At 42.3% G+C, this 12,919-nt stretch overlaps 1 protein-coding gene across 1 annotated transcript; it reads left to right on the plus strand.

Annotated features, from left to right (window-relative positions):
- Positions 1-1,473: 1,473 nt before the first annotated feature.
- Positions 1,474-2,339, plus strand: LOC120445811. The gene is made up of 3 exons (XM_039626425.1): positions 1,474-1,629; positions 1,930-2,106; positions 2,163-2,339. The coding sequence occupies exons 1-3, from the start codon at positions 1,513-1,515 to the stop codon at positions 2,310-2,312; spliced, it is 444 nt and encodes a 147-aa protein (XP_039482359.1). The 5' UTR covers positions 1,474-1,512; the 3' UTR covers positions 2,313-2,339.
- Positions 2,340-12,919: the final 10,580 nt, after the last annotated feature.

Genomic DNA, 12,919 nt, shown 5'->3' on the forward strand with positions numbered 1-12,919 from the left:
CTTGGAAGAGAGCGAAGTTTGAAGCTTCGAAGTTTGGCTTAAAAAGTTGGGCTTAGACTTAATGGCCATCTCTTAAGACATTGGCAGTGCAAGATAAAGTAGTGCTATTCCCAAAAGTGCGCAAAACTCTTTCAAATTGAAAGATTTCCAATATGAACTAAAGTATTTAGTCTAATTTCAATGCAGAAGGCTTTTCATTAATATAGTGAGCATAATATAATATAATTTAACATTTTATTATTAAATTTTATTGTCAATTATATTCTATATTGATTGGTTTTAATAATAGCTTGATTATTGAAAGAACAACATCTTGAATCAATATTAGATCAATAGATAGATTTCATAGCTGCGATTGCAGTCACCTGTTTACTTAGTCTAATGAGCCTCAAGATTTGGCAATTCATGGGAAAGTGAAAGTCCTGAGGAAACTAAGACTTAGTGCTAGATTTGCATGCATTAAGACTGCCGGAAATATGTGTTTACAAACAAAAACGCTGGCTCCAAAGACTCCTGAGCCGACTCACGTAGGCTCTTTACTTCGACTTGGTTCCAAAGAGTCTTGCGATCTTTCAAAGAGCGGGGCAAAGAGTTGGAAAACAGCTGTTCAAGTGGGCAAAAATGGAATTGGGGCCAGATTACCAAAGCTACCAAAGCGGCCCGACTGGATGACCACCTCCGCTGGAGATGACGATGGACCCATTATGTAACTTCTGCAGCCATAAACAGTCATGCTCCGCCGGAGAAACAAAAAAAAAAAAACAAATGGTTGACAACCTGTTTTTGCTTTCTTCATTTCGCGACTCTGTGCCATTTCTTCGCTACTCCGGCGCACTTTCTTTGAATGCATTTGTATTTTCATTTGTATTCGCATTTACATTCGCAGTTTTTCCTCGGGTTTCTATTTCAGTTGAAGTTTACTTGCCACCTTTTCATTTTTTTTCAGAGCAAACTCTGCGGCAAAAATGGCAGTAACCTTTGGCTAACATATACCCATGCGTACTTAGTTCCGTCTGCCATGAAAACCAATTTGGGTTGTCATTAAACTAAGCTACAAAAAATAAAACAGTTCAGAGCTGGGCATTCAAGTACTGGCTCGAAGGTTGGCAGCAAAGTCACAGATCGGAGATCGTATTCCATTAATAGGCTTCGTACACCTATTAACTTTTTTATACACTATTGTTATTTATTAAAAATATATTTTTGTTTACATTTTAAGATTGTATATGAATTTTATGAGTTAAACCAAGGGTTCGCTGCAGAATAAAATATTTGTATGCTTCTAAGGTGATTACTTTTCCACTGTATAAGCGTGTTTTTCCAACTTCATTAATGACTTGTTAGCCGATTTGTAACTTGGCTATAATCTCTCAATCCCTCTCTTTCCGGCCAACTCTCCGTTTCGACTGTGTAGCTTCTCAAAGTGTGTTTGGTTTGCCATATTTTTTGTTGCCGCTCGCGAGCTTGGATTTTATTTTCAATATTTTTCGAGTTGGCGCTTGGCTGCCTTTTATGCAACTAAGCGATTTCTGCGATTCGTGGTCTTCAGTGATCAATGGGCCAGTGACTCGCACGGGCGGCTCTCCAACGTCGAAAATGTTACACCTGAGATTTGTCTTTATGGTCGCTGTAAGTGCTCCGAAATGTGTAAAAAGCGAAGTAAATAAGCCATGAATAAAACCGTTTAGAGCAGTGTTAAGGAAGTCTTTTACAAAGTGATTGTTTTGGCTGTGTAATGCGGGGCGTATGAGTAATGAACGCGGATGGATTTATTTATTGTGCAATCTCATTGGTCGCTAACTTTTGTTTACCATTACATTAAAATGAGAAAATACTTGAGGAACTTAAAAAAAAAAATTTATTATATTTATATAAAAAAGTTCGAGTCATATGGGAAATATTTCACAAAAATGTATACGATTTTCCCAGTTACCTCTGCTGCTGATGCTTCTACTTCAAGCCAGTCAACCTGCAGATGGCTTCATCATTCGGCTGATCACGGAGACACTGCAAAATAATGTGGCTGGTGAACCCATTCTTCACGAGCGGACTTCTTGGGACTTTGATCCGGAGGCGGCCAAGAAAGCCAGGTCGCTGTACTACGAGGTAGGCGAGTACCCTGTAATCAATTGAAACTAACGACTAATCCACGATCCTTGCAGAAGAACGGATACCGCTCATCCAAGTTCATCGAGCGATTGGGCGTGGGTCTGGATGGGCGGCACGAGGAGCGGAGGGAGGAACAAGGACATCGCGATGTGGGACGTCTGAATGGGGAACACAATGTGAACTATCCGCCGCCACCGGCTTAGCCATAAATAATTATGATTTAAATTTAACTCTCGTTTCGCCGTTTGCCAGGCTTAATCCTTTCTGGGTGGGGGGTAGGGAAATGGTTGGGTAGGGAAAATCCAGCACATTGTCATCATTTTAATTTGCAGCGATTAATTGTCATTGTGCGCATTAATGTGCTTCACAAGGATTTGCGTAATTTGCACAACGTTGCAGCATGGGATTGTACTGCCATATTTCCCCCTTCTGTTGGGCTTATTGCCAAGGGGGAGGGGTAGGGGGAGTGGTAAGTCCCTGGATCCTGCGGCTGCCAGCGATGTTGTTGTGGTTTTAATAAACGTTATTAGCCGACTGGCTGCAACTGCAAATTGCCGCAATTACATTTGGCTCAAGCGAAAAGCAGCGGCAGCTACTTACTTTCGCAATTTTTGTAATTTCATAATTCAGTCGCATAATTGAAGCCAATTTCGCTTCGAGCTGAATCAGGACAACGCCCATGAAGGTAAAAGGATACAGGTGGGCGGGTTTTTCCACAGCAATTTGAAAAAATGATAACGAGAAACGAGAGGGAGAAATTATGGGAAAGCGTTTCACTTTGCGGTTTGTTTTGCAAATGTGTCGCATACTTTTAGGCCGAGCATGCTGAAATATAATTTAAAATATATAAAAATAAAATGATTGATTTGTTATAGAAGTTGTGGTTCTTTCTGTGGTATGCTGTATAGTACTTATAAAATGAAGAACGTGCATGCCACACAGATAATTCTCATTATTTAATCTTCATAATATAAGTGTTTATTAGCGAATTACCAATGAACTCAATGGCCAGAATCGAGGGCCGCCAATCACGGGGATTACGCGAACAATGGCAACCGCAGCAGCAGCAGCAGCAACTGGCGCAACAGTGGCAAGTGCAACTGCAACTGCAGATGCGTGTGTGCTGCGGAAATGAAGTGCCGGCCAAATGATGCAGCGAGTGCACGCAGCAAACTGCTGCGTTAAATAAATAAAATTACGCGCAATTTGCGGCTTTTTTCGGTTCGGCGGCGAGCGGAAATGCAGAACGGAAATTACATTACAGCTGCTGAGTGCGCACAAAGCCGCCAGTGCGTATACGTAATGCGAGGCCAACCAGCGATAACACCATAAAATTGTTTAATAAATTGTTAATACAGCATTGTAAATACGCCATTGATAAATCGAGCCTGCCGCCTCCCTCCCCTTTCCCCACACACCATTCCCCACATAATCCCCACTATCTAAATGCCAACCGTGCGAACCGCAGCAGTTGTTCCTGTTTATGACACTAATTTAATACGAAATCAAACAGTCATCGCCATCTCGATAAGACAGCCGGGCTGGCATTTATTAAAGGCAAATGTAAATAAAATCATAATGACATTTCGCCAGTTTCGCAGGCACCAGTGCTCTGCAGAGCAGCGATCCCGATTTCATGTGCTGGATGAGGTGCATGCATTCATTAGCCTTATCAGCTCACTCAACATCAAATAAAATGTTCAATAATAGATGGGGGCGGCATAGGCGGTGTGGGCGGGGTCGCGGAGTGGCAAACTGGATGATAATGACGGGATATCACATCAGGTTGAATCAATTGTCGCGTTGTTGGGTATTAACTTTCATTTTGTGACGATTTTCCCCTGACATCAATTGCTGTGAAAGCGGATTACTTGTCATAAAAATGTGCGCACCACAAAAAAAGGGAAATTTATGTAAGCGCTGGAAAAACGCTGGTAAAAAGGGGGTGGGCGAGGGGGCTTTTCCTCTTTCAATGGGTGCTAAATGCTTTTTGATACTATTATTATTGGACAGGTAGGACCATCAATGGTTGTCAAGTCGGGTGCGATGGAAATACTCTGCTCCAAACAGGTTAACTGCTCAAATTGGACACCAAATGCCGGAACAACTTTACGAAGAAAAGATTGAAGTTGAAGGTTATCCATAAGTTATGAAAAACAAGTAAAAAGCATTAGCAAAGCAGTATAAGTATATGTATTTATGCAGGATTGCTTTTTTGAGTTGGAGAGTATTAACAAGTTCTAATTGATTCAAATCAGAGCCACATCTTCTAGTTTGTCACATTTAGTTGCCCTTTTGTTGGCGAATCAGCATTGAATATAGAATTACGTGTTGGCTAGACATTGCATTAGCTTTTGAAAATTCAGGGGGCTCATGCGAAAAGCATTTCCCCATTTGGTTCGAGGGTCCCCAGAACCCACAGGTCGCCGCTTATTGGTTCAATGTACCTGAAGGACACTTTTCTACATGCAAAAGAAAATGAGAGGGCACCGGGTGGTGGTATGAATTCCTTAATGCATTTCCGTTGCGCAATTGAAGTCGGGCCCAAAAGGCGGGGCAAGGACTCGGTCGGTGGCTAATGCACAGCCCACAGCCACAATAAATGTCAACTTGTCCTGCATGCAAGTGAAGTGTATCCTGCAAAGGGGGACCAGTGGGGGAAGGTCCTTGCAGTAGAAAAAGTCAAGAGGGGGGCTGGGGGTAAATCAACTTTGCTTGCGCATAAAATGTAATTTATAAAATGTAATATAATATCAACAGCACACAGAGAGCGCAGATTGCGGAGTGGGTGGCGGTGGGTCCTGTGGGTCATCCCACAACAATGCCATAATGTCAACTGCCTTTTGTCCTTGCGGCTCATTCTGCTGGCGACCGCCTGCTGCCGAGTGGCCCATCCTTCTTTCCTCCTTTCGCAGCCCAGGAGCATTTATTTTATTTCATTAAACGCAAGGACACTGAGCAAAACTGAGCAGTCATTAGAAAGTGTATCACGCAAAGCTGAAAAACTTCCAAATATATTTTCTGATTTAATCTGATTTTCTTATATATTTTCAATATATAAAAATAATAAATAAATATAAAAAATAATAAGAAAGTACTATTGTTACATTTTACATTGTTTTGTTTAGTGCAGAGTCACTTTTGGTCTCGTTCTCCCTGCGCCTGAGTATCTTGTTCTCTCGCTTTCGCTGCAGGAGGTCCTTCGGCGCATCCTTGTGCCTTTTTATTTGAGGGTAATTGCAATGCTAGCTGGGCAATTTTAAATTTTATCATTGCGCCCGCATCTGTCGCTGACAGATTAGTTAGTTGCTCCTCTTATCCTTCTGCTCTGCCTTCGCATAGGTCCTTGCTTCCATTGTGTGGCTGCCATAATTTTGTCAAGCAATTACTCATTTATGGGGTTGGAAAACATCAGATCAAATAACTCTTTAAGACCAAGTTCGCTTTTCTTACAATATTATATCGTAACGTATATACTCGTACTCGTATAAGTGCGTGTTTGCCTGTATTCACGAGCATGTGCAAGTAATATTTCCAATATGTTTGCCAAAGGATTGCTTTTCTGAGCTGAAAATGCAAATCCATTATGCCACAACGTCCTCGAGTAATGCATTGGGCAAACTTTGATCCAGGCTTTTTGAATTGTTTGCGCTGATTTCTAGCCATTGTTAAACGTATTAGGTATGTGTGTATAGGCTCAATATAATAATGGACTCCGTCTGGCGGTCTAAAAGCATCTTGAGGTAGAAAATTGACTGAGACAACAATATAATGGACCAATTTGGCCGATCCTGCTGACCTTTCAACTGTTTATACATTATTTAATAACGAAAACGTAGTTGTTACGGTGGCAATCACATGAATACAAATGTACACCAAACAGCGATGGGGTAGATGCGCTTTTATTAAAAATCTTGAGTAAATTACAGTCATCATTGGGTAAGCCAAATCAAACATTTCCTGCACAGTCATTTGATAGACCAGCAACTTCCATTTAGTTAGCCTTTTTTCCTTTTTGCTGCTCTTGGTCCTTTGCCACTCGAATTCACTTGATTACAAAGTAATTTATTGGCAAAACGAAAAGTCACAGAAGCGGCAGCAGCAACAAGGACCTGGATAAACAAGGATTTGTCTCAATGACAGACCACCAACCTCCCCAACGCCCCCTTTAACCTATCCGCTGTGCATACGAAATGCGGCAAATCCCAAAAATCAACAAACAAATGAAAAGAAAATTCAATAAAATCTGAACCGAATCGCAGAGGGAACTTTTTCGCTTTTCTCTTTTTTCGCCCTGGTTTGGAGGGGAAAAACTAATTACATAGAAAAGCTGGAAAAGCGTCTGCCGGTGGGCGTGTTGGGTTAGAAGGGCCACGCCCACTCCATACCAGCAGCTCGTCGTCTCCTTTAACTTTTCATTTCTTTCCCTTGGCATTTTTCCGTCTTCACTTTTCGCACATTGCGTAAGGCGCATTTAATTACGTATGCCAGTCAGGAGTTAGGATCCTTACCCACTTGCACACTTCACCTGCTACGTACAGTGATACCCCTAGATAAATTATCTAAAGGTATAATTTCAAAGATACGAATTGTGATACACTGTAGGGCTTACTAAGTAGGTAAGGTAAGGTAATGCTTTCATTATTGTGACACAGAATATAAAGTGGATTTATATTAAAAAGATTGATTTTGATAGAAGATAAATTTAATTGTGTTAATTACAGTTAGAAGTGCAATTCAAGTGGGCACACTACTGAAGTATCCACAAATTCTATGAATAACACCTAGCATGCTGAGCAGCAATGTAGCTAACCGAGCTCAAACAAAAATGCGAATAAAATTAATTAAATTTTGTCAGTTGATATGGCGAGTCAAACTGCTGTTAGCCCCTCCCCAAAAGAGCATCCTCCCCAACTCTCTCTCTCTCTCTGTATTTCTCACATCCTTGCAGGTCCTTTCGGTGGCTGCTGGTCTAGTGACACCAGCAAAGCCGCAGGACACGACGCGTCGGCCGCCCGCCACCTGCCGCACACAAAATTGGCATGTTGTGTCAATATAGATGGCAGACTCCGTGGCCTTTGGGGTTCAACTTAGCGACCAGCTGAGTTCGCCAGTTGAAAGCCCAACAAAAAAAAAGGAAAAAGGATGATAAATCCTGGTTGTCCTTTTTTTGGCTGCATGCCCGCGGTCATGTTATTTTTTGCAATTTGAACGTTGTTTGCGAATGCCAGCCAAGCTGTGTTAAGATTTTGGGAGTGAGCTGAGCATTCGCACAGAATCCTTGGACAAAATGCTAAATCATCGAGGGCATTTTTATTACTATTGCAATTGCACTTAAACTGTGTTGATCTTTGGGCCTTTGATAGGTAATAAATTCTTGTCTCTTGTCTCAGCAGGTTAGCATTTTGATTTTAGCTAGAATATTTAGCTTATTTAGCTTTAAAAGTGTCAATCAAGTCCTTGCACTCAACAAGCTGCCGGCAAACGCATAAATGCTTGCATTAAAATATTTCAATAGGCCAATCGCATATTCAGTACATAGTTATTGCCAATTTTTATTTACTCATCCTTTGAGCCCCGAACTGTTGGCATTTTGCGTTTTTTGTTAGCAGCTTAATGAACCTGTCCATGGCCGCCAAACGGCAAATAACAAAGTTAAAACAAACAGCATTCACCACCCCCCTCCCTGTCTATCCCCCCCAAACACACTCTCCCCACCAAATGCAACAAAGAGGAAAAAAAGAAATTGGGGAGATGGTCCAATCCAACCAACCACAGGTTTCCAAACAATTACAGGCAAATTGCGTTGAAATGAAATTTTCAACGTTTCGATTTTTGATTCTCGTTCTGGTGTCCCTTCCCTTTTATTAACGGCTACACTTTTTTTGCGGCTCAGACTCTCTGGGTGAGTGGCCAAAAAACGTTGCAAAAAGAATGTTCATTACAATTTCGTCATAAGGCAAAGGCCAAAAAATGGGCAAAAAAAAAAACACAAAATGGGCAAAAGACAACGCACAAAAGTGTGCAACGCTAAATTGCGGCCCAGCTAAATGCAGAACAAAGAAAAAACAGCAACAACTGCAGTCAGACAAAGATTAAATGAACGCTAAACTGGCAACAGCAAAAAAAGAAAGCCCAAAGGATGGGCTTTTTCCATATGTGGGGGGTGTGTGAATGGAGACGAGGTCTCTGCCGACAGCGGTGTGTACACACTCTCACACATGAGGCAGCCAGTGCTGCCAAAGCCAGATTTTATTCATTTTCGGGAGACTTCGAGATGCAGATGTTTTAGGGATTAACCTAAAGCTGCAGATTTAGCTGCAGATTCTGACCCATTTTAAGCAAAGGTTTTCCTTGTATCAAATATCCTCGTTTATAGTCATCGTAACAAAAATGTTGTATGGTGAAAAATTCACAAGTAATGTTGCAGTTTTACCTTAATCAACTCTGCTTCTTTGTAATGAGAAACTCATAGATAATAATTAGATACTGATAATGAGTCCTGAAAGTGTATTCAAAGTATATCATAATATAGCTAGAGCATGGATATAGCCAACTGATCAGTGCCATCTGCACATGGGCTAATCTCTGGGCGTTGATTTTTTGTTGCAGCTTTTAGACGCAAACGTTTATTGCATTTAGTTTTCATTTTGCTCGCTGCCGCCGAAGCCCAAAAAGGGAACTCAAACACAAAAACAGACACCCCCACCCACCCCCAAAACCAAATCCAAATCCCCCAAAATGATACCAAAAAGCTAAAAAAAAAAGAAGAAAAAATTCAGCTAACGAGAAATTGCACTTGCCTGTTGGCCTTATAGGGGTTAAAGGGGGCGTGGGAGTGGGCGGGACTTATTTGCACATGCTGGGCGAAATTTAAGCGCTTTTAAACACAATTGTTATAAATAAACAAAACAAAACAAAAAATGTAACAAATTTCATTTCTGCAACGTTTTTGTTTGAGTTAAAATTGTATGCAAGTTTTTGTACACACACACACACATATGGAGTCCTGCGTTTTTGGACGTGTGTGTGTGTGTGTATGTGCGGTTGGGCAAATAAGGAAATTTACAGCACTTATGCAAACTCACACAGACGCAGCTGCGCCCTCACACAGACACATGGCAATTGAATGCAATTTTGCATGAGATATTAAAAAATATTTTTTCGTCGCTTTTTGGGCTGCCAATTGTGTGTTACATTTCCGTGGGGCCGGGCGCATAGGCAAGGGGGCGTGGCAGGGGGCGGTAAGAGGAGCCATTGGCTGCACTTTTTATTTTATTACGCCTCCATTTGCGGCTGGGCCGAGCAACAATAACAAATGAAAACCGTTTTTAATGAAATTTTTGAACAAGTTTCCACCCACACTCCTCTCCCCTTGGCACTCATAACGCGAGTGGCGGAAAAGTGGGGGGTAAGAGAGGGGTGCACTGAAAGAAAATGCAATGCAATGTCGATATTGCAACGTCAGTTTGCTGATCGTAGGAAATGTATAACAAGTTAAGAGAGATTTTGTTTTATTGCCAAGTAAATAAATTTAAATATCTCCTGGTAACACAACTCGAAAATTACAGAACTAAATCCCACAAAAAGGCTATATTTTTAGCGAAAGCATATGGTAAGTGGTCATAATTTGGCCATGTGTATGGGCGGGGGTCGTGAAGAGATTGCAATATGCAGATGCTCTGATGAGCCTTCATCAGCCTTTCATTTCCGACCATTCGAGGCTCAATTGTTCCTCATTTGCCAATCTAGCCATAAAACTGCTAAAAACTTCTTTTTCTTCTTTTTCACACTCGAATGGAGGGAATGCTTTCAAGGGTTTTTCTTGGGCACACGTTGGCACAAAAGGTGTGTGATTACAATTGTTGTTTGCCCGACCGCCGCCCCCGGGCCACGCCCATGCGTCCACATATCAAGCGCCTTATTGTTGTCGCCCGAGATTCGAATTCGCATACGGATTGAGATTCAGGTTCAGATACCCAGTTACAGATACAGATACAAATACAGAGATTTCCATCCAGAGCCACTTGGCAGTTGTCAGACTTTTGTCAGTCTATTTGTTTGTTTGGCTACAGTTTTGCATAGTGGCAAACACCCTCGCATATTCATATAGGGATATGTGAGCATTATCCATTGTGTGTCCTCGGTGTCCTCAGTGTCCTGGCCAAAACGGTAGCCACTCGCCCATTGTTCGCCCGACCAATTTTTATGTAATTCAAGTGCCCAACAATGCGACAGGTAATTTCCAATGAATTCCCCCTGGTCCTCTGCTCCTTTGGCCACATGTGATTGCCCATCTCCTAAAGAATGCATGTGAGTGTAAAGGGAGGTGGCCAGATCTGCACCACAGAATAGAACAGAAGCCGAGCCGCATAATTATTGGGAAGCCCTTTGGTCGGTTCCCAGTCGTTTGAAGTGAGCAGCGCAGCTCCTTAGCCGCTTATCTTGGCCAGAAATTTGCCAGAATCCTGTGTGCGTGCATACGTCCTTTTCATATGTGCTTTAATTTGGCCCAGAAAGAGTGTCAATTTACCACTAATATGGCATATGTAGACCAAATAGAATGCCTTACTCGGAATACTTAGGGGTTATCAGAACAGGGGATCTGGAAAAGTGTGCCAGGCATACTCGTAGATGGGAAGTCTTCCGGTTTCGCTGAAAATACGACTCAAATCGCATCTATAGCCTCGGGGCCTAATAAACGTGGCCAATAATGTCGAGCGCAAAAATGCTGGCACATAAAACTTAGCTGCAGATATTTATATATGCGGTTTGAGTTGCCCCAAGTGCCTCAATTCAACCGCTCCTGCAATATTAGATTATGAAACCAAATGTCAAACAAGCCTTGGCCCGTCTCCTTTCGCAGTTGTTTGATTACGTCCACAAACAGTCAAGGATATTGGATAATTCAAGCCACTACGTTGGATGGGGCGCTGTCTGTTCTGTGTCCAAATGTATCCGTATCCGTGCCGCCTTGTATCTGTATCTGAGCTTGTGTGTGTGTGTTGGCTGAATTGCGGTTGCTAGCCAACCTCAGCAGTTGCTCATTTGCCGCCGCATATTACATTTTGCCAGGCAGCCACGGCGCGCTTCAAACTATTGCAATCTATCTGCAGCCGAAGGAGTTGGGAGAATTGACAGCCCCGGATGGAAATATATCAAATTGATTAAGGATTGATTTAGGTAATGCACAGTTGCTTAATGCTCACTTTAGTTTTTTGAGAATATTGTGGTTCTGGAACATGAATGCTTATAAAATGATCATAGCCATAATCTTACAATCAAAATTCGTGCTTTAATATATTAGAACTACTCACCCAAACGGACTTATAGCCTATAATTTGCTCAATAAATTCATAATAAAGCTAATTAAAATTCGGAAATCCTTTGTGCCACTATCCCATCGAGTACCGACCCCATGCCCCTGCTAATTGCAAAAGTCAATCGTTTTTTCGCCCCTTGAAGCCGCTTCAAATGTTGTCAGTGGCAGGTATGAACTGCGCCCCATTCCACGGTGGCAAGTTAGAACTCAAAATTAAATATCCCAGCTGAAAGAAAAGCTATCAGCTCACCACTAACCCCATGTTCATCCTTAACCCCAACCGCTCTACCACCCAACTGCCCAAGCCTGTAACCTGCAACCTACAACCTCCAGGACATCTTCCATTTTCGCGTTGCCCCCGAGGAATGGAAAGAATATCCGGTAGACAATGGCAGGCAGACTGTAAGTAGACGAAAACTTTTTAGTTGGATTATGTGGAGGGTAAGAATGAACGCACACACACACACACACACACACACACACACACACAGATACTCGCATTTGCCACCCATTCAGCTACTTTGCACCCACACAACGAGCGAAATTCATTTTATTACTTTGATATATTAGATTTAATGGTTAAGAAAAATGTTGCCAACAGCATCCATCCCCCGCCCCCGCTCAGCTTGTGCCCCCACACCCACCCCCTTAGGTCTATTGTGAAAAGTGGGTGTTTGTGGGTTGTTGTCGTCGACGCAGTTAACCTTATTAAAAGGTGAACACAGTCATGGCACCAGAGAGAATTGCCACAATGTGTTTACACGCAGCTGCTGCCGAGGGGGGCGAAGTGGGTGGCATGATGGGCGGAGTGGGTGGCATCGGTGTGGTGGGGATGGTTGGTTGGATGGGCTGCTGGTGGAGGGGGTAACACGATAATGACCTCGTTGGCTTCAGTCCTCTGAGTGTGAGTGAAACGACGGGACATCCAATGAGCTTTCACCAGCGATGCGCATGTCCCGAGAGAATCTCTCGGTTCGAGAGAATTCTGCGAGAGAACTCGCAGCTGGAGGATATCTTCTGCCGCCCACAAACCCCCCCCCCCATCCACTCACCGGCCCCAATTGATGTGCTAATTTAGAAATTACAATGAAGTGCAGTCTTCAATGAGTTTGAGTTTGAGTTTGGCTTTGATTCAATTTGTCATTTCACACTTGGCCTAAATGGCTTTCGGTTACAAGAGGTGGGGTTGTAAGAATGGCTCCTACAGCAAAGTTAATTGAAAGTGTCGAAGAGCACAGACAAGTTGGACTTGGCTGGGAAAAGGGGTTCGGAAATGCGACAATATTGATTCTCAATTATTTACACTTAGGTGCAAGCAATTTAAAATGTTCGGTAAGGCAAGTTACAAGCATTCTAATTTTATAAAAATATTTTACGGGTGATTTCTCAAGAATACTGTTTAGCATGACTTATTATTACTATTTTCCTTTCTCTCAATCAATCATCGAATGTTCCATAATTCTTGTAAATTGAAGCGTCTTGATAGCA

The sequence above is a fragment of the Drosophila santomea genome, chromosome 2R, assembly GCF_016746245.2.
Source record: "Drosophila santomea strain STO CAGO 1482 chromosome 2R, Prin_Dsan_1.1, whole genome shotgun sequence".
Lineage (NCBI taxonomy): Eukaryota > Metazoa > Arthropoda > Insecta > Diptera > Drosophilidae > Drosophila > Drosophila santomea.

Bases quoted from the DNA above. Each gene is read 5' to 3' on its own strand.
- LOC120445811 (XM_039626425.1), top strand. From the start codon at position 1,513: ATGCAACTAAGCGATTTCTGCGATTCGTGGTCTTCAGTGATCAATGGG. The intron at 1,630-1,929 runs GTAAGTGCTCCG...CGATTTTCCCAG, and splicing joins GATTTGTCTTTATGGTCGCT to TTACCTCTGCTGCTGATGCT. The intron at 2,107-2,162 runs GTAGGCGAGTAC...CGATCCTTGCAG, and splicing joins CCAGGTCGCTGTACTACGAG to AAGAACGGATACCGCTCATC.